The following is a 13,252-nucleotide window of genomic DNA, read 5'->3' as shown; positions in this document are numbered from 1 at the left end:
GGGGGTTAGCAATATTTTGTAAAAAAAAACAGTTATATGCACATTTGAATAATATTCATTAGATGGGCTTATAATGTCACATCCCCCTTTAACTTTTCTTAAGTTAAAACAAGAAATCATACTTATTTCATTTTTTCCCTACATGTGTGAATGATATGTCACCCTTTTTGTATCAATAAATATAGTCTTGGAGGAAAAATAGAACAAACATAATTTCATGTAATAAAATACAAAATAACAAGTTGAGACATCTTTGCATTAGTTTGCTAATTAAATTCATAAAGGCATGCATAAGTCTAGAGCTAGAACTGTTTCACCGAAATAATATATCTCTATATTTTTATAACATTTTTACTCCTTGTCCAATTTTGATCATTTGTTTTAAAACATTTTATAAACAAACTTGTTGCATGTGATAGATTTAACGTTAATGGTTACAAGTATGTAACGAAGGTCTAAGAAGCTCTATTTTTTTCATCATTTCATACATGTGTGAATAATATATCTCCCTTATGCTATAAGTTGCAGCAATGAATATTTAATGCACTAAATCAGTTTTCAATCCAAATTTTTAGTTCTTAGAGGAAAAAACTTGAATTAAGCTAATTTCGTATCAAAAGAACAAATGGGGATATAACATCATCAATTTGCCAATTGAATATTCATGAAGACATGCCTAGAATTGTTTCACCGGAAAATGCAAATCTTTGAAACGTCATAAGTTGATGGTTATTCTTTGTCCGATTTTAACCAAATGTTCAGTGTTTTGTTTGTCTGATTTTTCTTTATCTGTTCAAATCATATTTACTTCAGACTGGATTACCCCTTTAATTTTTTGTCGATCTTGGCATAGTAAATTTTCAAGGCCGTCTATCGACCGAAATAAATAATGCTAAACTCAATTATCGCCTCTGACGTCATGCAAAATATTTCAAGAAATAAGACACTTTTTAAATCTTGCACCGCTATTAAAACTACGAATAAAAATGAATGAAGAAATAAATATTATTGAATTTATTCAAGCTCCCCCCCCCCGATGGCCCGATCCCTACTCGAGTGATCTCACTCAAGGCTGATTTTCGAAGAGGGGGTGCTGGTTTGGAAAAAATGATAAGAAAAAGAAAGAAAACAAGGAATATTTCTCCAAACCAAAATGAAGGTAATAAACAATTAATCAACAATAATAGATGAATAAAAAAAGATTATTTAAATGGTGATTTGAATATTATATTCGTCAAAATTTTACGTGTTAACCTACCAACTTGATTTCCAAGGGGTGTTTTCTATGGTGTATAACATCTTTTGGAATACTCCCCACTTCCCAGGGCCATGAAAACTGCAAATTTCTTGTTTTATTTGACCTGATTTATCATTATTATTATTTACTTTGTAAGCATTTCAATCCCCTCTGCTTTTATCCAAATTTGTTCCTCCTATCTTTTATCTTCCTCTTCTCCTCAGCCCTTCCTCTTTTTTGGGAAAATAGGGGTGGGGTTCAACCCCTAGTCCACTATCTATGACAGCGGTTAAAACCTTGTTTACATAAAGATCTCACCATGGATGAGATTTGTGATATCTGCAATGTAAATTTACTTTATGATTCTAAAGCTCAATTGTGAATAAATTACAACATCGCGTTCTAAACGAGCAAGTTGGCCTGCAGGTAAGCAGAAAGGAGGAATATCGGCATCTCTGTGTGGCTGCATGGTGATAGGATTTTTCTGGTATTTTTATAAAGTAATGGTGCTTTTAGAAATTGTGAATTACATTTGGAAAATGGATCCAGACGAGAGTTAGAGGTGTGGTGAGGGATTATCATGTTGCTGAAGCAGTATCAAAAGTCAGAAATCAGAATGGAAAACACATCTGCACAAAATGTATTGGGAAACACTCAGGAAAATATATCAGGAAATGTCAGCAGTGCTAGTACAGATATTGAGGAGAGTAATGCGTTGTTAAATGCTGCTACGAATGGTCATGTTGACATCATCAAGTGTCTGATCAGTCAAGGGGCTGAGGTTAATAAGGGAAGAGATGATGGCTGGACTGCATTACATAGTGCTGCTAACAATGGTCATGTTGACGTCACCAAGTATCTGATCAGTCAAGGAGCTGAGGTTAATAAGGGAAGAGATGATGGTTGGACTGCATTACACAGTGCTGCTTACAATGGTCATGTTGACGTCATCAAGTATCTGATCAGTGAAGGAGCTGAGGTTAATAAGGGAGATAATAATGGTTGGACTGCATTGTACAATGCTGCTTACAATGGTCATGTTGACGTCATCAAGTATCTGATCAGTCAAGGGGCTGAGGTTAATAAGGGAGCTAATAATGGTTGGACTGCATTACACAGTGCTGCTTACAATGGTCATGTTGACGTCATCAGGTATCTGATCAGTCAAGGAGCTGAGGTAAATGAGAGAGATAATGATGGTGAGACTGCATTACACAGTGCTGCTTACAATGGTCATGTTGACGTCACCAAGTATCTGATCAGTCAAGGAGCTGAGGTTAATAAGGGAAGAGATGATGGTGAGACTGCATTACACAGTGCTGCTGGCAATGGTCATGTTGACGTCATCAAGTATCTGATCAGTCAAGGAGCTGAGGTTAAAAAGGGAGATAATGATGGTTGGACTGCATTACACAGTGCTGCTTACGATGGTCATGTTGACGTCATCAAGTATCTGATCAGTCAAGGAGCTGAGGTAAATGAGAGAGATAATGATGGTGTGACTGCATTACACAGTGCTGCTGACAATGGTCCTGTTGACGTCATCAAGTATCTGATCAGTCAAGGAGCTGAGGTAAATGAGAGAGATAATGATGGTGAGACTGCATTACACAGTGCTGCTGGCAATGGTCATGTTGACGTCATCAAGTATCTGATCAGTCAAGGAGCTGAGGTTAAAAAGGGAGATAATGATGGTTGGACTGCATTACACAGTGCTGCTAAGAATGGTCATGTTGACGTCATCAAGTATCTGATCAGTCAAGGAGCTGAGGTAAATGAGAGAGATAATGATGGTGAGACTGCATTACACAGTGCTGCTGGCAATGGTCATGTTGACGTCATCAAGTATCTGATCAGTCAAGGAGCTGAGGTTAATAAGGGAAGAGATGATGGTGAGACTGCATTACACAGTGCTGCTGGCAATGGTCATGTTGACGTCATCAAGTATCTGATCAGTCAAGGAGCTGAGGTTAAAAAGGGAGATAATTATGGTTGGACTGCATTACACAGTGCTGCTAAGAAGGGTCATGTTGATGTTACCAAGTATCTGATCAGTCAAGGAGCTGAGGTTAATAAGGGTAGAGATGATGGTTGGACTGCATTACACAGTGCTGCTGACAATGGTCATGTTGACGTCATCAAGTATCTGATCAGTCAAGGGGCTGAGGTCAATAAGGGAAGAGATGATGGTTGGACTGCATTACACATTGCTGCTTACAATGGTCATGTTGACGTCATCAAGTATCTGATCAGTCAAGGGGCTGAGGTAAATGAGAGAGATAATGATGGTGAGACTGCATTACACAGTGCTGCTTACAATGGTCATGTTGACGTCACCAAGTATCTGATCAGTCAAGGAGCTGAGGTAAATGAGAGAAATAATGATGGTGAGACTGCATTACACAGTGCTGCTGGCAATGGTCATGTTGACGTCATCAAGTATCTGATCAGTCAAGGAGCTGAGGTTAATAAGGGAAGAGATGATGGTGAGACTGCATTACACAGTGCTGCTGGCAATGGTCATGTTGACGTCATCAAGTATCTGATCAGTCAAGGAGCTGAGGTTAAAAAGGGAGATAATGATGGTTGGACTGCATTACACAGTGCTGCTAAGAATGGTCATGTTGATGTTACCAAGTATCTGATCAGTCAAGGAGCTGAGGTTAATAAGGGTAGAGATGATGGTTGGACTGCATTACACAGTGCTGCTGACAATGGTCATGTTGACGTCATCAAGTATCTGATCAGTCAAGGGGCTGAGGTCAATAAGGGTAGAGATGATGGTTGGACTGCATTACACAGTGCTGCTGACAATGGTCATGTTGACGTCATCAAGTATCTGATCAGTCAAGGGGCTGAGGTCAATAAGGGAAGAGATGATGGTTGGACTGCATTACACATTGCTGCTTACAATGGTCATGTTGACGTCATCAAGTATCTGATCAGTCAAGGAGCTGAGGTTAATAAGGAAGATAATGATGGTTGGACTGCATTACACAGTGCTGCTAAGAATGGTCAAGTTGACGTCATCAAGTATCTGATCAGTCAAGGGGCTGAGGTAAATAAGGAGGATAATGATGGTTGGACTGCATTACACAGTGCTGCTTACAATGGTCATGTTGACGTCATCAAGTATCTGATCAGTCAAGGGGCTGAGGTTAATAAGGGAGATAATGATGGTTGGACCGCATTACACAGTGCTGCTTACGATGGTCATGTTGACGTCATCAAGTATCTGATCAGTCAAGGAGCTGAGGTAAATGAGAGAGATAATGATGGTGAGACTGCATTACACAGTGCTGCTGTCAATGGTCATGTTGACGTCATCAAGTATCTGATCAGTCAAGGAGCTGAGGTAAATGAGAGAGATAATGATGGTGAGACTGCATTACACAGTGCTGCTGGCAATGGTCATGTTGACGTCATCAAGTATCTGATCAGTCAAGGAGCTGAGGTTAAAAAGGGAGATAATGATGGTTGGACTGCATTACACAGTGCTGCTAAGAATGGTCATGTTGACGTCATCAAGTATCTGATCAGTCAAGGAGCTGAGGTAAATGAGAGAGATAATGATGGTGAGACTGCATTACACAGTGCTGCTGGCAATGGTCATGTTGACGTCATCAAGTATCTGATCAGTCAAGGAGCTGAGGTTAATAAGGGAAGAGATGATGGTGAGACTGCATTACACAGTGCTGCTGGCAATGGTCATGTTGACGTCATCAAGTATCTGATCAGTCAAGGAGCTGAGGTTAAAAAGGGAGATAATTATGGTTGGACTGCATTACACAGTGCTGCTAAGAAGGGTCATGTTGATGTTACCAAGTATCTGATCAGTCAAGGAGCTGAGGTTAATAAGGGTAGAGATGATGGTTGGACTGCATTACACAGTGCTGCTGGCAATGGTCATGTTGACGTCATCAAGTATCTGATCAGTCAAGGGGCTGAGGTCAATAAGGGAAGAGATGATGGTTGGACTGCATTACACATTGCTGCTTACAATGGTCATGTTGACGTCATCAAGTATCTGATCAGTCAAGGGGCTGAGGTAAATGAGAGAGATAATGATGGTGAGACTGCATTACACAGTGCTGCTTACAATGGTCATGTTGACGTCACCAAGTATCTGATCAGTCAAGGAGCTGAGGTAAATGAGAGAAATAATGATGGTGAGACTGCATTACACAGTGCTGCTGGCAATGGTCATGTTGACGTCATCAAGTATCTGATCAGTCAAGGAGCTGAGGTTAATAAGGGAAGAGATGATGGTGAGACTGCATTACACAGTGCTGCTGGCAATGGTCATGTTGACGTCATCAAGTATCTGATCAGTCAAGGAGCTGAGGTTAAAAAGGGAGATAATGATGGTTGGACTGCATTACACAGTGCTGCTAAGAATGGTCATGTTGATGTTACCAAGTATCTGATCAGTCAAGGAGCTGAGGTTAATAAGGGTAGAGATGATGGTTGGACTGCATTACACAGTGCTGCTGACAATGGTCATGTTGACGTCATCAAGTATCTGATCAGTCAAGGGGCTGAGGTCAATAAGGGTAGAGATGATGGTTGGACTGCATTACACAGTGCTGCTGACAATGGTCATGTTGACGTCATCAAGTATCTGATCAGTCAAGGGGCTGAGGTCAATAAGGGAAGAGATGATGGTTGGACTGCATTACACATTGCTGCTTACAATGGTCATGTTGACGTCATCAAGTATCTGATCAGTCAAGGAGCTGAGGTTAATAAGGAAGATAATGATGGTTGGACTGCATTACACAGTGCTGCTAAGAATGGTCATGTTGACGTCATCAAGTATCTGATCAGTCAAGGGGCTGAGGTAAATAAGGAGGATAATGATGGTTGGACTGCATTACACAGTGCTGCTTACAATGGTCATGTTGACGTCATCAAGTATCTGATCAGTCAAGGGGCTGAGGTTAATAAGGGAGATAATGATGGTTGGACCGCATTACACAGTGCTGCTTACGATGGTCATGTTGACGTCATCAAGTATCTGATCAGTCAAGGAGCTGAGGTTAATAAGGGAAGAGATGATGGTTGGACTGCATTACACATTGCTGCTTACAATGGTCATGTTGACGTCATCAAGTATCTGATCAGTCAAGGGGCTGAGGTTAATAAGGGAGATAATGATGGTTGGACCGCATTACACAGTGCTGCTTACGATGGTCATGTTGACGTCATCAAGTATCTGATCAGTCAAGGAGCTGAGGTAAATGAGAGAGATAATGATGGTGAGACTGCATTACACAGTGCTGCTGACAATGGTCATGTTGACGTCATCAAGTATCTGATCAGTCAAGGAGCTGAGGTTAATAAGGGAAGAGATGATGGTTGGACTGCATTACACATTGCTGCTGACAATGGTCATGTTGACGTCATCAAGTATCTGATCAGTCAAGGAGCTGAGGTTAATAAGGAAGATAATGATGGTTGGACTGCATTACACAGTGCTGCTAAGAATGGTCATGTTGACGTCATCAAGTATCTGATCAGTCAAGGAGCTGAGGTTAATAAGGGTAGAGATGATGGTTGGACTGCATTACACAGTGCTGCTGACAATGGTCATGTTGACGTCATCAAGTATCTGATCAGTCAAGGGGCTGAGGTCAATAAGGGAAGAGATGATGGTTGGACTGCATTACACATTGCTGCTTACAATGGTCATGTTGACGTCATCAAGTATCTGATCAGTCAAGGAGCTGAGGTTAATAAGGAAGATAATGATGGTTGGACTGCATTACACAGTGCTGCTAAGAATGGTCATGTTGACGTCATCAAGTATCTGATCAGTCAAGGAGCTGAGGTTAATGAGAGAGATAATGATGGTGAGACTGCATTACACAGTGCTGCTGACAATGGTCATGTTGACGTCATCAAGTATCTGATCAGTCAAGGAGCTGAGGTTAATAAGGGAAGAGATGATGGTTGGACTGCATTACACAGTGCTGCTGACAATGGTCATGTTGACGTCATCAAGTATCTGATCAGTCAAGGAGCTGTGGTAAATGAGAGAGATAATGATGGTGAGACTGCATTACACAGTGCTGCTAAGAATGGTCATGTTGACGTCATCAAGTATCTGATCAGTCAAGGAGCTGAGGTTAATAAGGGAGATAATAATGGTTGGACTGCATTACACAGTGCTGCTAAGAATGGTCATGTTGACGTCATCAAATATCTGATCAGTCAAGGAGCTGAGGTTAATAAGGGAGATAATGATGGTTGGACTGCATTACACAGTGCTGCTAAGAATGGTAATGTTGACGTCATCAAGTATCTGATCAGTCAAGGAGCTGAGGTTAATAAGGGAAGAGATGATGGTGAGACTGCATTACACAGTGCTGCTGGCAATGGTCATGTTGACGTCATCAAGTATCTGATCAGTCAAGGAGCTGAGGTTAATAAGGGAGATAATAATGGTTGGACTGCATTACACAGTGCTGCTAAGAATGGTAATGTTGACGTCATCAAGTATCTGATCAGTCAAGGAGCTGAGGTTAATAAGGGATATAATAATGGTTGGACTGCATTACACAGTGCTGCTAAGAATGGTCATGTTGACGTCACCAAATATCTGATCAGTCAAGGAGCTGAGGTAAATAAGAGAGATAATAATGGTTGGACTGCATTACACAATGCTGCTTACAATGGTCATGTTGACGTCATCAAGTATCTGATCAGTCAAGGAGCTGAGGTTAATAAGGGAAAAGATGATGGTTGGACTGCATTACACAGTGCTGCTTACAAAGGTCATGTTGACGTCATCAAGTATCTGATCAGTCAAGGAGCAGAGGTTAATAAGGGAGCTAATAATGGTTGGACTGCATTACACAGTGCTGCTGACAATGGTCATGTTGACGTCATCAAGTATCTGATCAGTCAAGGGGCTGAGGTTAATAAGGGAGCTAATAATGGTTGGACTGCATTACACAGTGCTGCTTACAAAGGTCATGTTGACGTCATCAAGTATCTGATCAGTCAAGGAGCTGAGGTTAATAAGGGAAAAGATGATGGTTGGACTGCATTACACAGTGCTGCTTACAAAGGTCATGTTGACGTCATCAAGTATCTGATCAGTCAAGGAGCTGAGGTTAATAAGGGAGCTAATGATGGTCAGACTGCATTGTACAATGCTGCTTACAATGGTCATGTTGACGTCATCAAGTATCTGATCAGTCAAGGGGCTGAGGTTAAAAAGGGAGCTAATAATGGTTGGACTGCATTACACAGTGCTGCTGACAATGGTCATGTTGACGTCATCAAGTATCTGATCAGTCAAGGAGCTGAGGTTAATAAGGGAAAAGATGATGGTTGGACTGCATTACACAGTGCTGCTGACAATGGTCATGTTGACGTCATCAAGTATCTGATCAGTCAAGGAGCTGAGGTTAATAAGGGAAAAGATGATGGTTGGACTGCATTACACAGTGCTGCTTACAAAGGTCATGTTGACGTCATCAAGTATCTGATCAGTCAAGGAGCTGAGGTTAATAAGGGAGCTAATAATGGTTGGACTGCATTACACAGTGCTGCTGACAATGGTCATGTTGACGTCATCAAGTATCTGATCAGTCAAGGGGCTGAGGTTAATAAGGGAGCTAATAATGGTTGGACTGCATTACACAGTGCTGCTGACAATGGTCATGTTGACGTCATCAAGTATCTGATCAGTCAAGGAGCTGAGGTTAATAAGGGAGATAATAATGGTTGGACTGCATTACACAGTGCTGCTAAGAATGGTTATGTTGACGTCATCAAGTATCTGATCAGTCAAGGAGCTGAGGTTAATAAGGGATATAATAATGGTTGGACTGCATTACACAGTGCTGCTAAGAATGGTCATGTTGACGTCACCAAATATCTGATCAGTCAAGGAGCTGAGGTAAATAAGAGAGATAATAATGGTTGGACTGCATTACACAATGCTGCTTACAATGGTCATGTTGACGTCATCAAGTATCTGATCAGTCAAGGAGCTGAGGTTAATAAGGGAAAAGATGATGGTTGGACTGCATTACACAGTGCTGCTTACAAAGGTCATGTTGACGTCATCAAGTATCTGATCAGTCAAGGAGCTGAGGTTAATAAGGGAGCTAATAATGGTTGGACTGCATTACACAGTGCTGCTGACAATGGTCATGTTGACGTCATCAAGTATCTGATCAGTCAAGGGGCTGAGGTTAATAAGGGAGCTAATAATGGTTGGACTGCATTACACAGTGCTGCTTACAAAGGTCATGTTGACGTCATCAAGTATCTGATCAGTCAAGGAGCTGAGGTTAATAAGGGAAAAGATGATGGTTGGACTGCATTACACAGTGCTGCTTACAAAGGTCATGTTGACGTCATCAAGTATCTGATCAGTCAAGGAGCTGAGGTTAATAAGGGAGCTAATGATGGTCAGACTGCATTGTACAATGCTGCTTACAATGGTCATGTTGACGTCATCAAGTATCTGATCAGTCAAGGGGCTGAGGTTAAAAAGGGAGCTAATAATGGTTGGACTGCATTACACAGTGCTGCTGACAATGGTCATGTTGACGTCATCAAGTATCTGATCAGTCAAGGAGCTGAGGCTAATAAGGGAAAAGATGATGGTTGGACTGCATTACACAGTGCTGCTGACAATGGTCATGTTGACGTCATCAAGTATCTGATCAGTCAAGGAGCTGAGGTTAATAAGGGAAAAGATGATGGTTGGACTGCATTACACAGTGCTGCTTACAAAGGTCATGTTGACGTCATCAAGTATCTGATCAGTCAAGGAGCTGAGGTTAATAAGGGAGCTAATGATGGTCAGACTGCATTGTACAATGCTGCTTACAATGGTCATGTTGACGTCATCAAGTATCTGATCAGTCAAGGGGCTGAGGTTAAAAAGGGAGCTAATAATGGTTGGACTGCATTACACAGTGCTGCTGACAATGGTCATGTTGACGTCATCAAGTATCTGATCAGTCAAGGAGCTGAGGTTAATAAGGGAAGAGATGATGGTTGGACTGCATTACACAGTGCTGCTTACAATGGTCATGTTGACGTCATCAAGTATCTGATCAGTCAAGGGGCTGAGGTTAATAAGGGAAGAGATGATGGTTGGACTGCATTACACAGTGCTGCTTACAATGGTCATGTTGACGTCATCAAGTATCTGATCAGTCAAGGGGCTGAGGTTAATAAGGGAAGAGATGATGGTTGGACTGCATTACACAGTGCTGCTTACAAAGGTCATGTTGACGTCGCCAAGTATCTGATCAGTGAAGGGGCTGAGGTAAATAAGGAGGATAATGAGGGAATTACAGCATTACACAGAGCTGTTGACAAAGGTCTTATTGACGTCATCAAATATCTGATCAGTCATGGAGCTGAGGTTAATAAAGGTGATAATGATGGTCGGACTGTATTACACACCGCTGTACAGAATGGTCATCTTGATATTACTAAATACCTGATCAGCAAAGGAGCAGAGGTGAACAGGTTTGGAATAGACGGGCTCACCGCCTTACACTGTGCAGCTAAATATCATCATCAAGATACCGCGGGGTATCTGATCAGCAAAGGAGCTGACGTTAATTATGTTTGTCATACTGCTGCAGAGAAGGGCCATCTTGATGTCATTACTTACTTCATAAGTCAAGGAGCTGAAGTAAATTCAGCAAGAGAAGATGGTCGGACTGCATTACACAGTGCTGCTAAAAATGGTCACGTCGACGTCAGCGAGTATCTGATCAGTCAAGGGGCTGAGGTAAATAAAAGAGATAATGATGGTTTGATTGCATTACACAGTGCTGCTAGAAATGGTCACGTCGACGTCATCAAGTATCTGATCAGTCAAGGGGCTGAGGTAAATAAAAGAGATAATGATGGTTTGATTGCATTACACATTGCTGCTAACAATCGTCACGTTGATGTACTCAAGTATCTGATGAGTCAAGGAGCTGACATTAATATTGTATGTCACACTGCTGCTGAGAAGGGACATCTTGATGTCATTACTTACTTCATTAGTCAAGGAGCTGAAGTGAACACAGCAAGAGAAGATGGTCGGACTCTATTACACAGTGCTGTACAGAATGGTCATCTCGGCATCACTAAATATTTGATTAGTCAAGGAGCTGAGGTGAATAATAACACTAATAATGGCTCAACTGCACTACACCTTGCTTCTAAGGATTGCCATCTCGATATCACCAAATATCTAATAAATGAAGGAGCTCAGGTCAATAAGGGAAATGATGGTGGATGGACAGCTTTACACATCGCTGCTGAGGGTGGCCATCTTGATGTTACTAAACATCTTATAAGTAAAGGCGCTGAGGTGAACAAGTTTGGGATAGGTGGACTAACCGCCTTGCACTGTGCAGTTAAACATCATCATTATGATGTTACGGAGTATCTGATCAGCAATGGAGCTGACGTTAATATTGTATGTCACAGCGCTGCAGAGAAGGGTCATCTTGATATCATTTCATACTTCATTAGTCAAGGCACTGAAGTGAACGCAGCGAGAGAAGATGGTCTGACTCTATTACACAATGCTGTACAGAATAGTCATCTTGACATCACTAAATACCTGATTAGCAAAGGAGCTGAGGTGAATAAAGGAGATGGTACTGGTTCAACTGCATTACACATTGCGGTTATGCATGGTCATCTTGATATCACCGACTATCTGCTCAGCGATGGAGCTGAGGTGAATAAGGCAACACGAAACAAGTTGAATACCAAGGTACTTAATTTTCTTGGAAGGAACTGTACTTTAATTTTCCTTTATTGTTCTATTTCTATATTTATATTCGGACTATTTCTGTAATGTACATTCGATAAAGGATTGTGTTTTTTATTTTGTAGATTATAACTTACCCACCATCATTTAAGACAAAGATGCTAAGTTTCAAAAGGAGCCGGGACAAATAACACATGGGCTAGACACGATTATCTTAGTATTTAGCCTTCAAAATGATCAGAAATGCCATGTAAACTAAAAATGGAGCACTGGAAATGCCCATTCATCACTATGTTAACGCTTATTAATGTTAAAGCTGTAGGCAGGGCAGTGACAATGGAAAATTAGCCCGCAAAAATATTTTTGCTTTAGTTATACGGAGATTATTTGTCTTTCCATCCAGGACGATACAGCACCCATCCATCTTGCTATAATACACGGCCATACAGCTATCATCGAAAAGTTAATATCCAATGGATGTGATCTCAATTTGCAGTCTTCTGACGGCCAGACCTGTCTTCATAAAGCTATCAGATTATGCTACAAGAACAACGTGATAGTTCAAAACACTGATACACTCAGAGAGGTGATTTATTCAAAGGAACGGGGCTCCATAACATTGTTAGCAATATGATAGGACTTATACAAGTGTTCTAGAAGACATCATAAATGATCAAAATATAGGTTGTAAAACTGGCTAAAGCTCTTCTTAATCCAGATATCAAAGGTTACAACTCACCATGTAGCTTTGAATTAAATTCTCTTAATGATAGAAGATCATTCTGCTGAAAAATATCCCTTCATTAACGTTAATATATGCATTTCCATGGAACAAACTAATTGCTTTGAAACATTTTATCATTTCATTACAGCGACGGGCGTCTATAGACTTACGACCCAGAATATTAACATTATTATAATATGTATATGTAGCTAACCAATTGAGTGATTGTAGGGGACACTACAAATGTATTCGTATTGGCTAGCGTAATCATTTATTGAAACAAAATATTCCCATGTAAAAGTAGGTTGTACTTTTCAAGTAAATAATGAAAGCTGTTCTCTGTTTCAGATTTCCGACGAGTACTACAATGGCGGGTTATCTCCAAATGAGTCGTTGGTGTTTTATCTACTTGAGAATGGCGCCAAGCTAGATGTAAAGGACGAGACAGGCAACCTCCCGATCCACTATGCCAAGGATGAACTAGTTAGGCAGATGATATTGTCAAGGTGATTGTTTCAACTACTGTTGGTAAATGAAAAAG

The 13,252-nt window shown here is 40.9% G+C and overlaps 1 protein-coding gene across 1 annotated transcript; it reads left to right on the top strand.

Moving 5' to 3' along the window:
* Positions 1 to 1,853: 1,853 nt before the first annotated feature.
* On the top strand, positions 1,854 to 13,221 carry LOC129263990 (uncharacterized). Its single transcript, XM_064100499.1, has 5 exons — positions 1,854 to 3,602; positions 3,678 to 5,384; positions 5,460 to 6,052; positions 6,119 to 11,990; positions 13,060 to 13,221. Exons 1-5 carry the CDS (start codon positions 1,854 to 1,856, stop codon positions 13,219 to 13,221), a joined length of 10,083 nt encoding a protein of 3,360 aa, XP_063956569.1.
* Positions 13,222 to 13,252: the final 31 nt, after the last annotated feature.

Source organism: Lytechinus pictus, chromosome 6, assembly GCF_037042905.1.
Source record: "Lytechinus pictus isolate F3 Inbred chromosome 6, Lp3.0, whole genome shotgun sequence".
Classification (NCBI taxonomy): Eukaryota; Metazoa; Echinodermata; class Echinoidea; order Temnopleuroida; family Toxopneustidae; genus Lytechinus; species Lytechinus pictus.
The sequence above is the reverse complement of the archived record's forward strand: the minus strand, read 5'-3'. Positions and strand labels throughout refer to the sequence as shown.

Excerpts from the sequence above, each read along its gene's own strand:
- LOC129263990 (XM_064100499.1), top strand. The coding sequence starts at position 1,854 with ATGGAAAACACATCTGCACAAAATGTATTGGGAAACACTCAGGAAAAT. Across the intron at positions 5,385-5,459 it reads TGATCAGTCAAGGAGCTGAG|TATCTGATCAGTCAAGGAGC; the intron begins GTAAATGAGAGA and ends GACGTCATCAAG. Across the intron at positions 11,991-13,059 it reads GAAACAAGTTGAATACCAAG|ATTTCCGACGAGTACTACAA; the intron begins GTACTTAATTTT and ends TCTCTGTTTCAG.